Source organism: Myripristis murdjan, chromosome 1, assembly GCF_902150065.1.
Source record: "Myripristis murdjan chromosome 1, fMyrMur1.1, whole genome shotgun sequence".
Lineage (NCBI taxonomy): Eukaryota > Metazoa > Chordata > Actinopteri > Holocentriformes > Holocentridae > Myripristis > Myripristis murdjan.
This window is the reverse complement of record NC_043980.1, coordinates 10,499,660-10,514,770: the sequence shown is the minus strand read 5'-3', so window position 1 is coordinate 10,514,770 and position 15,111 is coordinate 10,499,660. Positions and strand designations below refer to the sequence as shown.

The following is a 15,111-nucleotide window of genomic DNA, read 5'->3' as shown; positions in this document are numbered from 1 at the left end:
GTGATACAGTCATGCCAATAAAGCTTTATTGAATTGAATTGAATTGAATTGAATTGAGAGAGAGAGAGAGAGAGAGAGAGAGAGAGAGAGAGAGAGAGAGAGAGAGAGAGAGAGAGAGAGAGAGAGAGAGAGAGAGAGAGAGAGAGAGAGAGAGAGAGAGAGAGAGAGAGAGAGAGAGAGAGAGAGAGAGAGAGAGACCTCCTGCCTTCAGTATTTCTGCTTTTTTCTGTCCTTCAATCACACCTAACCTTGACATGAATCATCTGCAGTCTCTCTCTCTCTCCCCCTCTTTTCCTCTCTCTTTCTCTCTCTCTCTCTCTCTCTCTCTCTCTCCATTCACAGTGGAGAAGGAAACGACAAGCGAGAGACTGGGAAAATAAATGGCAGGACGAGGGAGGGAGGGAGGGAGGGAATGAACGAGAGAGGGAGGCAGATTATTCAAATCCCACCCACTCCCCCTCCCCCCTCCTCCTCTCTCCTTTGCAGCATCCCTCCCTCTGCGCGCATGTGTGTGTGTGTGTGTGTGTGTGTGTATGTGTACACTGGGTTCACACAGCAATAGAAACACCAATGAGAGAGAGAGAGCGAGTGCATAGATGCTTGCCTTTGTCCAACCACCAGCCGTGTGTTTGTGTTTGCGTGTGTGTGTGTGTGTGTGTGCGTACGAGAGCTACGTTTCTCTGACAACAAACACATACACACACACACATCTCCATGGTGTGTGTCCGTGGGATGGATCAGTGTGTTTTTTGTGTGCAACAGCAAAGACGGACTACTAATCATCACCAGCTTTGAGGATTTTCTCTCCTCCCTTCCTTGCTCTCTCTCTCTCACTCTCTCTCTCTCTCTCTCTCTCTCACTCACACTCACACACACACTACCTCTCTCTCTCATCTTCTCCCTCGTTCTCTCTCTCTCTCTCCATCTTGTATCGCTCGATGGTTCACTACTACCTGAGCAGCTCAGGACGGCGGTGAAGCAGGCAGCTATTTTTGGCGCCATTTTCTCTGCTTGTTCCATTGGCTGAGCTACAGAATCCATCTTTCTTTAATTTTTTAAATTTTTTATTTTTTTTTTCTTCCCCAGTTTGTTTTGCAGCGGTGACTCGACTCTTCATTCACCGCTCACAGCCTTGTGTCTGAAGGGAAGCTACCGGTTTGGTGGACCCTCCTCTCTTTTGCTCTTTGTTTTTTTTTTATGCTTTCATTCCCTTGTACATTTTATTTATTCTATCTGGATTATTTTTTTTATTCTTGTTTTCATCTTTTTTTTGGATCAAATCACTTTCTCTGATAGGAGGCACAAATTCCAATACAATTTTTGATGTTTTTTTTTTTTTTTCTCTCTTTTCCTCTGGACTTTTTCCCCTTATTTCTGGACTTACTTGCGTATTTTTACCCTACTCAGAGTAAAACTTAGGTGGACGGCGTAAAGGCTACAAACTGGAGCGACACAACGAAAACACTTGAAGTTAAAGTTGGAGACGACAGCGAACGAGCCAGACAGGAATAGTTGGGAAGTGGGACCGCCAGAAGAAAACCCAGCTGAATATCTCCCAGACAAAAGACGATTTCAGAGTCCACAAGTCTGGAAAAACTGCTGGAAGTGAACAGAGGAGTGTGATTATCCTCTAAACAAAAAGACGATACTGACTAGTGGCACCAGAGGAGGTCTTTTCGAAACCAAAAACCCATATCATCCAGAAAAGAGAGTTGGAGCCCCGTGGGGAACGAGCAGAGAGGATGTTATGGTCTCCCAGACTGTCGCTGTCCAACTTCCACGTGAAGCTGACGGCTAAAGGACTTTTCCGAAACCTGCAGCTGCTCTCGGGATGCAGGAAGAACACGGTGGTTTTCCACGCAGGTCTGGAGACAGCACCGTCCTCCATGTCCGCCTCACCTCATCCAGCATTTATTAGTTTCACCCCATCCATCCATCCATCCACTTATCCCTCAGCAAGAGTACAACTCAAATCGGTTGAATATTGTGTTGCTCTACACACATCTTCCATCCATCCATCCATCATCCCTCCTCTGCACCCTTTTCTCTACGGCTAATTTTAAATAATCTGCGCCTAATTTCCAAGCTTTGTTTTTAAATGTAGTTCCCATCCATCCATTTATTTCTCCATCGCCTTCCTCCTTGCTGTCTACTTTCACACCCCTCATTCAGGCCTGAGCGTACACCCGGCGCCTTGTTCCTCCATCGCAGATACACATGGTGGGGTGGGGTTTACAGTGCCGCGTGCAACCACGCCCCAACAAAGGGGGTTACTCTTATTTCGCTCGTGGCTTCTCAGACTAAACTGCACTTTTCCAGAGTCCCGACTCTCTGTTTTTGGCTGCTCTGCCTCGATTAATCGCTCATCTGTGATTTTTTTTTAAATGCTACCGCTCATAAAGAGAAGACCGGTCAGCTGTACCCCACCGCGCCATGTGTTTTCTGTTGCACCTGTGCTGCCCTTCACCGACGTCTGTGTGTGTGTGTGTGTGTGTGTGTGTGTGTGTGTGTGTTTTAGGGCAGTACGGCACTCTTCACCCTAATCGAGCTTACATTTTTCTGTATTCTGTGCCGGTCCTAATCCACTGTAACTGATTGGGTGAAGCTGCCTTTGAATACTGTGTGAAGATCAGCTTTCTTGCCCTCTTTGTTTTTTTTTTTTTTTTTTTTTACATTAATCTTCAGTAGTGGAATGGCAGAACTGACTCCAGATCAGCCTCAAAGGCCACTTCACCCACTCAGACACTCCTCCTCCTCCTCCTGTTTACCCACATGGCGTTGGCAGCCATTGTTGCCTCTCCCTCTCCTTCAATGTGGGGGCTTTCAGTATTGTGTGTGTGTGTAAGCTACTCCAGCCGCCATGGATGTATAGGGATACAATAGGGCCATCAGTCTTGTGGTACGTGTGTGTATGTGTGTGTGTAAGCTTTCAGCACGAGTGGCTCAGTAGTGGCGTGATGAATAGCTGGGGCTGCAGGCTCCTTTTAGCCGTGATACCCACTGCTAGAGGGGCGGCGGTCACGTGACGCACAGACACATACACACCAGAAATAGCCAAGGACGCTTCTGGGTTTTACTTATTCAACCATTAAAAGCATTCTCTCTATTTCTGGACGGCTTGTGTCCTCCGGGCAGCACGGCTGAGGATCCTCGCCTGCTCTTAATGGTGTTTCCACCTTTTCAGAGAGAAGCACAGAAAGAGCCACAGAGGAGCATCACACTGCTGTCTGCGTCTGCCTGTGATTAGCATGCAGTTTTCAGTGTTGTTTTTGCAGCATCACACGGAGTTACGGGAAAAACGACAGAAGGGATGTCATGCAAGCACGCACGTTAGCCCGACTCTGAATGACTGGAGCTGTGAAAAGGCAGTAAATGTCTTCCAAACCACCAAGACAGAATATTATCATTTATTAAAACTCAATTTATATGCTTGGTCAGAGCTGAAACAAGGCTATGAACCAGAGGCGGATGTTTGACTAAATCATTAAAGCTGCTTTAGCTCATTTTTTTTTTCTTTTTCTTTTTTTCCACTTCATGTGATGTGTTGGTTGCTAAAAACACAAGCATAATCCATTGCCAGGCTTTTCTTTGATCATCAAAGAAGTTTGTGCAACAGAAAATAGCCCGGCACAGAATATACACATGCGGGATGTTCACATGAAACTGATTAAAGCGGGAGCAGCGCTCGATGAGCAAATTCTCAAGTTCAGAGTTGACATAATCCACCAAGGGAAGGCGCCAAGGGAAATGAACATTTATGCAGTTTGTTCTGTTTACTGGCAGCAGAGAGGCTAAAGGCAGACTTGGCCAATTTAAGCTCAAAATATGATGGGATTTTATTTGTATGTTTGCCAGCATCATCAAGAAATTAGGCTTGCTCTGTAGCGTTCATTTCTTTCATGTACCTTGGCTAAATTGCTAATTCCCTCATCATCTTTGACAAATCGTTTTTATACTTTTGGCGTCTTCGGTGGCAAATTGTCTGCATATTTTGACATGTTCCTTGGCAAAAGGTCATGGGTTGTCTTCGCCGTCGACATGCTCTTTCCTGTTCTGTGGCGAATACTTACTGCCTCTCAGCTCCACTACTGTTGCGATGATTTGCTCCCCTGAGAGTTGTAGTGTTTATATCTGCTGGCCCATCTGAGCCCAGCCGCACGTGTCTGGCTGCAGCGCGCTCTCCCCAGTCCGAGCTCCACAGACCCACTTTCCTGCTGCTGACTGCCATCGGCCAGAAATGTAGGTTAGTGCAGGCTTTAGTCACCACATGTGCGTGTCTACACAAATGGGGAATACACACACACACACACACACTGCTGAGTGGTTCAGCCGAGGGTGTCCAATCGTGCAAGCGCTAATCTGATGTAGAGGCTGCTGTTTTTCCTAATGTGGAGCTGATGAGGGCTTTGGGGGTTAGGACCGTTGGCATGTGGGCTGGAATATTCTCCGATGTTAATCAAGCTAAGCAGAGATCTAGATTTGGGCTGCAGAATTCTCTAATATTTATGAAACTAGGTAGAGATGTACTCTCCGTGTAAATCCATGTAGAGATCTGGGGCAGTCATCTGCAGTCTGGTTATCTTTTCATCCACGTCTGTCGCTGAGTGTGATCTTGAAACCCTCTATGAGTTAGCATTTGGCTTTTAATATTAAGCATGCTGTCGTTTTTCATGAAGTGGTTTGGCTAACCTATTTGACGACGACGGCGATGATGATGATGATGATGATGATGATGATAATGATGATGATCCGCGGTTTCCCCCCCAGTGGTTTGGGGTGCTGTTGTGGATCGACTGGTTAAACATTTTCCATGGCCGTGCTGGAAATTCTCAAGGTCATGCATCGCTGCTAGCTGTGTTTCTATTCAGCTGTCAAGTGAATTTCAAGCAAACTTTTGAAACATGGCAGAAACATGAATTGCGAATAAGAGGTGCTTTCTCATCGTATGGGTGGAGGCGAATGAAAAGCCTCCCTGAACACCAGAAGAGAATCCTTAGTTTTAAGAATCGATTCATATTTGGCAAATTGTCGAGATTTCTGCTGATGCTGGTCATATACGTCCAAAAATAGAAATTCATTTTAATGCATTAGCGGACGCACAACCATAAATGGACATTTTAGTGACAGCAGATATTTCTTTGAAGATTTGGTATGCACATATTTTATAGTTATCATTTCTGAACTGATATTAAACCATCATCCCAAGCCTGTGTCGCGCACACACACACACACACACACATGGCAGTGACTGGATAAGCAGTGAAACAGTAAAATCCTGTCGAGCAAAGACACAGGACAGCAACTGTGTGTCGACCCATCTCTGGTTTTGCTGAGTCAAGCCTGCGTCATTACTAATTCAGCAGATGTGTCTGCATCACTGTTAATTACGGTGACAAAAACATTTCCACCACAACTGAGTGCAGTAACACCACCGTTTGCAAAATTGAGGAAATTGTAGAAAAAAATTGCCCTTTTTAAGTGTTTTTAAATTCAACACAGTAATTTGCATAAAAAATACTTGAACGGGAACACAGCTGTTTTTACAGTGAGTTTGGACCACAGACCACAGTATAACAATGTAAGTCTGTCTGTCTCTGAAATGAAATCAGCAAACACGTCTCTGTTCATCAGTGCCTCCATGTGAAAGCTCTCGGTTCACTCTCCTCTGATTGTCTTGACAGGTGGAGAAAAAAAAAAAAAAAATCACAGGTTTCAGGTTGTTGCTAGGTAACCAGATGTCCCAGTTTTCATGTAAACAGGTCAGATGGTGGACACACATGCACACACATTTGTCCACATCGACAATCCCGTGCGTGCTTGTTTCCGTGGCAACAGTCATGCGGAGGCTAAGTCGTCCGTGCGGAGGCAAATAATAACCTACAACTTTATTGTTGTTGACAGCTGATCGGACACAGACATGGCGTGTTGTTGCGTGTTTAGTTAGGTGGTCAGTTTGATTTGCTCTGATTCAGGGGGGGCGGCTTGTTATTCTGCTGCATTTTTATGCATCGGTTCAGTCTGATTCCGCATGGCAAAATTTTAAACAAATGTCAGAAAAAGACACAAAGGAGCAGTCATTTAACACACCGCAGAAGTTAGTCATGGAAAAGTGCGTTCTCCTGGGGTAGAAGTCATCCGTATCCCATGATTCAGAGTATTTTTCTCATTTGTAATGTACGTCCAGTCGGTTTGGTGTGGAGCACAGATACTGTACTCTGCCGTGTTGTCGTGGGCTGCTCAAAATCCAAAAGTTTTTGTCTGCAGATATATAACTCTGCCTCTCATCGCGTCCTCGTTTGCGCGATGCCAAACCTTGTAAAACTCAGCTGGCATCCACTCACCTGTTACTAAGCAACAAGCAAATTTCTCTGCTAGATCTTGGGAAACGTGTGAAGTTTTTGGTGAGAAGAGATTTGTATGGATGCCAAGTCTCAGTACAAGCCTGTGTTTTTTTTTTTTGTTTTTTTTCCCCCAGAACATTGGGTTTTGCATCTTGTGAGTGTCTGTAGTATTAAGGTCTCAGGAAAAGAGTGACAAGTGCAAATTCTGAATTTTGCAGCTCTCAGTTCCTGTCCTCTCTTCTCATACGGTTATCGACTCAGTTTGTGCAATATAAAATATGTGATTTTTCAAACCTCTCTATATGCAGGACATAACTGATGAAAGAAATACCAGGAAAAATAAAGGCCCATCAAACACACACTCACCAAGCGGCATGTAATGCTGCTGGACTTATGTGTGCTGCCATAGACATATGCAGGTTTGAGAGGTGATTAGCTACTTATAATATGCTTACATTAATCTCTTTACAATAACAGTAACCCTATGTTACATTTTGAATCTAAATTTTGGAGGCTAAGTCATGGGAAAGCAACAAAATATCAGATTACTTTGAAGTATTCCCTCAGATTACTGTATTTACCACACTTGTCACCAGATAACTTCTCGATATTCATATAATTGGTTATATGATGCAAATTCGGTTGAATGATGACCCTTGGATGATGGCAGCACTAAAACTCCAACCAGTATTTTAGTACAAAGTCCAAACCATCAGCTTTATTTTAGATATTGTCAGATTTCCCATTTGAGTAACCTTAATACAGCAGATTAATGAGATTAAGACTACTTGTAGTTTTGTGTGTATTCCCGTTCTTCCTGCTTTGCACTACCGTCACGCTTGGACTGCTGGTGTTTTTGTCCTGCAAACACACACATACGGAGCTAATCCAGCGCTAATCTGCCTCTTAATTGGTGTGCATTTAATTTGTTGGCCAGCCCGATTGTTGTCACTCTGTCTCTCTGCTGACTCTGTTGGCGAAAGGTAATTTATCTGAGGCGGTGTAAGCGATGGAGCTCTTTAAAGGTGGACCAACACCATTTCTTAATCTCATTAAGTGCTTGCTGTCGCCCTCAGAGTCCCGGCCCTCGTTGCTGTGGTGGTTTTATCTTGTGATCTGGTAAAGATTAGCACTTGTGCTGTCAGACTACGTATTTGTGGGAAGCTGGGATAAACAGGTCATTAGCTTCCAAAATTGTTGCTTCATCAGGTCCTTTACTCATCCACATCAAATACTGTGATGGCAAAAATGAGCACAATAAGGCCCAGGTTGAAAATAACCAGAGCAATCCTTAAAATTGCTCAGATCAAAAGTTTTTTTTGTCTTTTTCTTCCACAGATCCAACAAATAAATCACCAAATGTAGGTACAAAAAAATTCTCTAAACCATCCACCAAGCAGTCGACATGCAGAAAACACACAATGACACAATGAGAAGGAGCAGAAGGAAGTGTTTTGTGCTAAAAGGAGAACCGTTTCAAACTTCCACTTCCTCAGTGAGTTCGTCCACCAGTTAAGTCTAAATACATAAAATTGACCCATGGCAATTTTGATTATTGCAGCTTTAAGCAAGTGCACCTAAAAATAGCTGAAATATTCCTAATTACGCTGTCGTTGGTGAAGGGCCTGTACAGGAAACTTGCTGTGGTCAAAATCTACTTTTTTCAGCATGAACCTAAAACATCTGGTCATGTGAAGACAACACAGAGCAGCTTTACTTTTATTTTCAGAGTTGTTCTGGTGAGTTACAGCTGATCCCCACACTTAAAGCCCTCACCCCTCCACCTCCTGTCCCTCCTGTCCTCCACTCACCCACCCAACATGGAAACCACCAGCCAAACCCAAACCTCACCTGGTTCGATGAACTCGTGCTGATGTAGAGACGATGGAGCAGGCGTGGCTGTGTGTGTTCATGTGACTGCTGCACACAAGATGGCTGACATGATAGTGATTGTTACGAGTGATGATGGACTCAAAACATTATTTAACCCACTTTATAATAACAGTGGTGTTCTCTCCTCCTCAGGGAACACTTGAATTTAAGACTGCGTGATATGGGGGGAAAAATCATCCTGTTTTTCTAAATTGAACTGAGTGATATGATCAACACTTGAGTCAACATATCATTTTAGTAATTTGATAAAAACACAGGTTCAGCGGTGTTATAACAATTTAGGCCTGAATCTGCATCTCTCTGAGGCTTAATTACTGTAACTCAACTGCTAAAAAACAATACTCTTAATGTTGAGTGAGCATTATCAGTGTACAGTTACTTTCCAGAAATCATATGCAATCGCTAAGTCGGTCGAACATATTCAAACTAAATTTCAGTTTTCGTTCAAATACACTCACAGCTCCACTTGAATGTTCGTTCCCATGATCACGTTGTCAAAATTGATGGCAGCCATCTTACTGTGTGTGTAGGAAGACTATCCTCATGACACACGAGGAACTTTCCTCTCTGTCCGTTCTACTGATATGGCTTGTTGTGTTTAACTTCATTGCATGCTAACAGTCTTGTTTCTCTCTCAGTCTGGGCCCAGCAGCTCTGTCTGCCTGCATGGCAAACTCCAGGTACAAACACAAAGTCCTGTCATCACCCACACTCACACAGTCTCCAGCACAGTTTTCCACAAGTTCCCAAACTAGCGATGCAGTAACATGTTCAAGTTCATTTATCTATTCAGCCCTTCATCACTAACATGTCACATTAGCAGTGCAGGAGATGTCAGTCTAGCAGTTAGGGAGCAATTTTTTTTCAGCTAACCGATTAATCATTTAGTACGGTGGCTCTGGGAGCTCAATGCACTGCAGCCTAAGAAAACACATGCAAACAGACAGAACACACGCAAATTAAGAAAATGTCTTCACTAATTTGACAGCATATGCGCAGCGTTTAGAAAATGCGCTGCTAATTCAGACAAATCACTTTTGCTTGTGTTTGGTTTATTTGCAAGTGCCGCCGTAGTTTAATCTTTATGTCAAAAATAATGACAAACACCCATCACAGTTTACCAAAGGTCAGTGTGCGAAAGCTGTTAACATCTGATCAGCAGCAATACAATTAAACATCATGCTAGCAATGAATGCACAGCTGCAGCATTAACCCAGCAGACAGCAGTGTATTAACATCAGACAGTAGTTAGTTGCCAGTATCATGGCCAGAAGTGTGGTGGTAGTGTTATCAATTTATATTCAAATAAACAGTAAAAATATTGTTTAGAAATGAAATATTTCTGAAATATTTCAGCCTCATTCACTCCTACTCTTCCCTAAAGTCGGATAAGCCCCCTCTCTGTTGTGTTTCCACCCTGTCTTTAAGATAAAGACACAGAAAATTACCCTCCATTAGTGTAGTGTGTGTGTATGTGTGTGTGTGCGTGTGTGTGCGTGTGCTTAAACAGAGGTGTGGAGAGGATGTTTGTGTTTTGCCTCCCTGGTGTTTTTAAAAAGATTAAGCAATGTGGTGGTGGCTGCCCACAGGCGTGTATATATATGTGTGTGTGTGTGCATGTGTGTGTGAGAGAGACTGCATAAACCCAGGATCAAAAGCCCATTGCGGCCTCTTTTTCTCTGTGTCTGCCATGTATAGAAGCATGGGGGCACATAAGGACAAAATGAACAGGGAAGCAGAGTTTGCGTGTGTGTGTGTGTGTGTGTTTCATTTTTCATACTGTAATTAGGAGATGAAGCACAGTGACAGGCTACTAATTAACCCCATATCTCACACACATAAGCCTGGTATAATCAGTGTGTCATCCATACATCCTGCTCTTACACTCTGTGCCGGTATGGGAAACTGGTCTGAGGTCTGACTCTTTGTTTTTAAATACAGGCTCTCAGGATGTAGGTCACAGGCTCAAAATATCTTCAGCTGTTCCCACTGAACTGTCACGCAAATATTATGCAAACTTGTCACAAGAAATAAATTGTAAATTAGATCTTCTATATTACCAGTTGGACTGAACAGAACAGACTTCTTAAAAAATCACCTCTTTTTATAAATACTAGTAATATCCGAGAGAGAGATGGAAAAACCTTTTCAGTAGTTCAGCTTCAAAAAGTCGACAAATGTGCTTCCATTGCCGTTCATCGCTTGATTTGTGAACTGACAAAAATCATAGCTTTTTTTTTGTCATGTTCAAGAAATTTTGTTGAATTTTGCAGTTTCCATTAAGTCTTACTAATTTGGTAAATAATGATTCATGAAGTGATATCTGTGTTTTATTCTAAAGACAGGAGATGTGAGTCAGTGAAGCTGCTGGGCTACAGGCTGAACTGGGAGGGCTGCCCTACCCCATTAGCATGTTCTGTGTGTGTGTGTGTGTGTGTGTGTGTGTGTGTACATGCATGCATGTATGTCAATGTACTGCATTATACAAATCCCTCAGAGCTATATCTCATTAGACAAAATGTGCATGCACACACACACACACACACACACACACACACACACAAATATGTGTATGTAGGGATAGTCATTTGTTGAAACAGTAAAAGCCTTGCTGTAAATCGAGGAATGATGTTTAACCAAAGCATAGATTGATAGTTAAGCAAAGTTTAGTTGCATGATTTTATTTTTACCAAGATTTTCAAAGCATTTAGAATTTTATACACACACATACATACACACACACACACGCACGCACGCCTGTCAAACCTACATACCTTCAAAGTCAAACTGTAAACAGGGCAAACAAGTTTCTTCTTCTAGATAATAATGTGTTATTGTGTGTTAATAGTTTTCCAGGGAAGACTTACTGTGTGACGCTGGAACATTAAAAACAGGTTAGAGCAGCATTTCTGCTCGTCTGCTAATATCAGCGCTGCGTCTGTGAATAGCAGCAGATGTGTTGTGCGCCCGGAGAATTAAAAAGCTAAGAAGTGATTTCCCTCAGCGAGAATCTGCTGGAGGTTTCGGTGATGAATCGAAGGCCGTGGAGTTTCTACAGAGAGATCGATGTTCTCTGTAAAGCAGAGGCAGAGCGAGCGCTGTGGGCCGTTGTAATTAAATCAAGCTGATCGACTTCATCACACCAGCAGACAGACAAACACACACACACACACACACACACACACGTATAGATGCTGTATGTTGCTGAAGTATCTCACTGTAAAAACACAGCAGGTGAATCCAGATTCAGGGCGGGGTTTACATCGATTGATAGTTGTTGCAAAAAGATGACTTGATTGATTTTAGTGAGTCAGAGGGTGACATCACCACATGCAACCAATGTTTTGCCACGGCGTAATTCTGCTTTTCAGTTTCTCTCAGACTGAAATCAGTATTGATCAAGGGATTTTTGGTAGTAAAGGTACAAGTGGTATACAACAACCCAGCAGTCCATCCAGTTCCAATTATCCTCTAGTTTTCTTGTCTTATCAAAGCCTTTTCTGATCATAACCCCAGTTGATTGATCATAGATGCAGACCGGTGTGTACTGCTCAGTGGCTGCCAGTAGGTGGCAGTATCTCTGAATGTAGGAGACGGTACAACCGCAGCCCTGTGGCTTTATTTACTAAACCTCTCGTCAGCAGGGCTGCAGCAGACTGTGACCAAACCTGAGTTCAGGCAGCGCGAACTGAAATTTGGATCAGATTTCCAACAGAGAGTGGGAGCTGAATTTGATTTGAACTGAAATACAAATTCTCAACACACTTTGTTGTGATGCTGTAAACTGTGTTCTCACTGCGGTGGGAGGTGTAAAGAGTCATATTTGAAATTAAATTTTCACAGTGCAACAAATCACATGAGGCAGACAGAGCTCAGTGAAGACCGAACATGACTTGTAGAGAGATTCACTGATATCTGCCTTTTTTACACACCTGATGTCTTCTGTCTCCAATATGAAAGAGGTTATTCACTAGCTCTTTTTTAAACATCTTTTTTACTTATTTACGTTCATTTTGCATTTACAATATTTTTTCTTCAATTATTTCATACAAATGATTCATTAAAGATTTACTCCAGCAATAATCTAATAGTAATAGTTTTCTTTAGGTTTTATATGATCATTTTCAAATTGAAAGATATAGCACAAAATATCAGCTGTAGGTAGCTTCAGATTTAAAAAATGAAAGAAATGGAGTATTAGTCTTAAAAAAAAAAAAAACAACAACATATTGGCTGAACCCCAGTGTTCACTGTGACAGTTTGATAGAGGCAGAGGAGCAAAGTGCCTCAGTCCAAACTGTGTCCTGAATTTGCCTTTTGATGAAAACTGAGCATTAAAATCCAAGTTAGAAGCAAGAGAATCAGTCCTGAGGGGAAAAAAATCCTCATATTGACAGCTTAAAATTTCAGAATTCGACTTTTATCTATTTATCATGTATTATTAATTAATTTATTTATGGATGTATAGCAGCTCAGATGGTCTGGCAGTGCTCGGTGACACCAACACACTTGTTGCCTCGGCCCATGCGAGCTGTATTCGTCCACAGAAACCCTTCAGTTTGTGCTGAATTCCCTGCAGGCTTTTATCGCCTCCCTGCTGCATAGTAAACGTGTGATTTCTCAGGACCAGGCGGCTCGGCGGCGGGTGGGAAAAGCCTGTCAGATGTTCTCAGCACTCCATATGAATTTTATTGGTATTTTTTTTCCAGTGAGATCGATCTGTGAGAAGTGATGGTGATAATGTCGGTGATGATTTGACTGTATCGGTTGTACGAGGGACTAGTCTGTTTATTTCCCCACTGACTGTACAACAGTGCGCTTTATTTCCAGTCAGGGAACTGCTCTGCTCCATTTGGTTAAATGGATGGAGGGAAAGATGGAGAGAGGGAGAGAGAGAGAGAGAAGAGATTCAGTAATGAGATGGACTGAGAGTTAGGAAGGAAGAGATGGAAGAAATACAATAGACAGGACAGGAGGAGACTGGAATGATGAGTGTTTCTCTCTCTCTCTCTCTCTCTCTCTCTCTCTCTCTCTCTCTCTCCCTCTCTCTCTCTCTCTCTCTCTCCCCCTCTCTCTCCCCCTCTCTCTCTCTCCCTCTCTCTCTCTCTCTCTCTCTCTCCCTCTCTCTCTCTCTCTCTCTAATTGCTCTGTTTCTGGTAATGCACTCCTTAATGCACACCCAGGGACCTTCTCTCTCTCTCTCTCTCTCACACACACACACACATACACACCGTGCCCATTATTACCATACAATCCCATGATGCATCACTCGTAGCCTAGAACAGCCAGCAGGGCGTATTCTCTCATTTGCCAGACAGGAGTGAGAGTGTGTGAGGCGAGTGTGTGTGCACGCATGAGCTTTTTATGTTGTAATGTGGTTTTTTTGATGTTGTGGTGGTCCGGCCCAGACCCTAGTCTGAGTGTGTATGTGTGTGTGTGTGTTTGTCTTTTCCTCTGTTCTCTAAGCTTTCTTTTATAAGACATGCATTTCGTTATAATTTTGAAAAGTGTGTGTGTGTGTCTTATGTTGTGTTCCCAGAATGAATGAGTGTATTTTAATGCCGGGGCGCTTGTGTGCCGTTTACTTTACAACCTGTTAATGAGCTGAGCATGTCTGGGAGTTGAGTGTGTGTGTGTGTGTGTGTGTGTGTGTTAGTGTGTGTGGAGAGTGTGTGGACGCCATGTTGAACGTCGTAGCTGCCACCCCCACACTAAGCGGACACTGTTGTCTTGCAGTGGACAAGAACAAACCTCGGGTGGCGCCGGCAAGACCCGCCAACGCCAACAGCAACAGCACCAGTGCAGCGGTACCAGCATCTGCAGCAGGAAACAATCAGAACCAGCAACAAGCCGCAGCAGACCTGGTACGTCCTCGTTCTTTACCTTTGTGGTCATCAGGAGGCAGATTTAAACCAGGTCCCTTCCTGCAAAACATGTTTGTTCTTCACAGAGCTGAAACGAATTAATAAAAGGAAGTGAAAGAAATTTTAATGTGGTAATCTGCAGGCTCCTTTTTTCCTGGTAAATGTTCTGTCTCCTGTGGTGCTTCATGTTCAGAGTGCAGGGCGATCAAACAGCTCAACATCTTTCTCCTTTTTCTGCCGATGAAGGTTTAGTGTCTTTAGGTGGCGCTCTCGCTCTCAGCGAGTGTGAAAGCTTTAATGAACTGGATACAGGTTGAATCACTGTTGTGTTTCTGTCAGTCTCTCTCACAGATGGAAAATACAGATACATACAGATGGAAATGTCACAGATAAATGCTATAAATAATCCCTACAAATCTTCACACCTCAGCTCAAACTTTTCACACAGTTCTCTAATATTTACTAAAGAATCATGGAACAGACTGGCAGAACTAGAGGTACAACACATGCTCAATGAGAGATTTTGAGCAGTAAGTGATTTTAAATACACCAGTGTCTAAAATCATGGTTTAATGTGTCTTTCCGGAAAAAAATGGAAATTGGAGAGGTACAATCCAGACAGTGGAAGCCAGGGTATTTGTGAAATTCTCTCAGAAAGTCATTGAATTTCACAAATGGATCGCTATAAGGTGTATCAACAAAGCATTCTAATATCTTGTCTGTTCTTTCTGGAGTGTCGTTTTGGAGTTGTTGGTTTTTTTTTGTTTTGTTTTTTTTTGGCGCGTCACCTTTCATTTTTGTGAAGTTACAGTTAAAGTTATTGGCTAATATTGGTGATTAATTAATAGCGTGGTGAAATTCCACGTGAACTAAAATAACACAGAGAGAAATAGTGGAAAAGAGTAAGCAGTAACATATCAGAATAAAAAAATATTACTTATAGAACATCAAAATACAGAAACAGAACAATAAATAATAGTGCGATGAAGGAATATTTACCTGAGGATGGTTCT

General features: G+C 42.8%; 1 protein-coding gene across 3 annotated transcripts in view; it reads left to right on the top strand.

Moving 5' to 3' along the window:
- Positions 1 to 15,111, top strand: part of mtus1b (microtubule associated tumor suppressor 1b) — a 113,291-nt gene that overhangs the window by 70,817 nt on the left and 27,363 nt on the right. For all 3 annotated transcript variants that reach the window (XM_030052971.1, XM_030052954.1, XM_030052962.1), the window contains one exon: positions 13,971 to 14,098. In XM_030052971.1, coding sequence (XP_029908831.1) covers positions 13,971 to 14,098 — 128 coding nt within the window. The remainder of the gene's footprint in view (positions 1 to 13,970; positions 14,099 to 15,111) is intronic.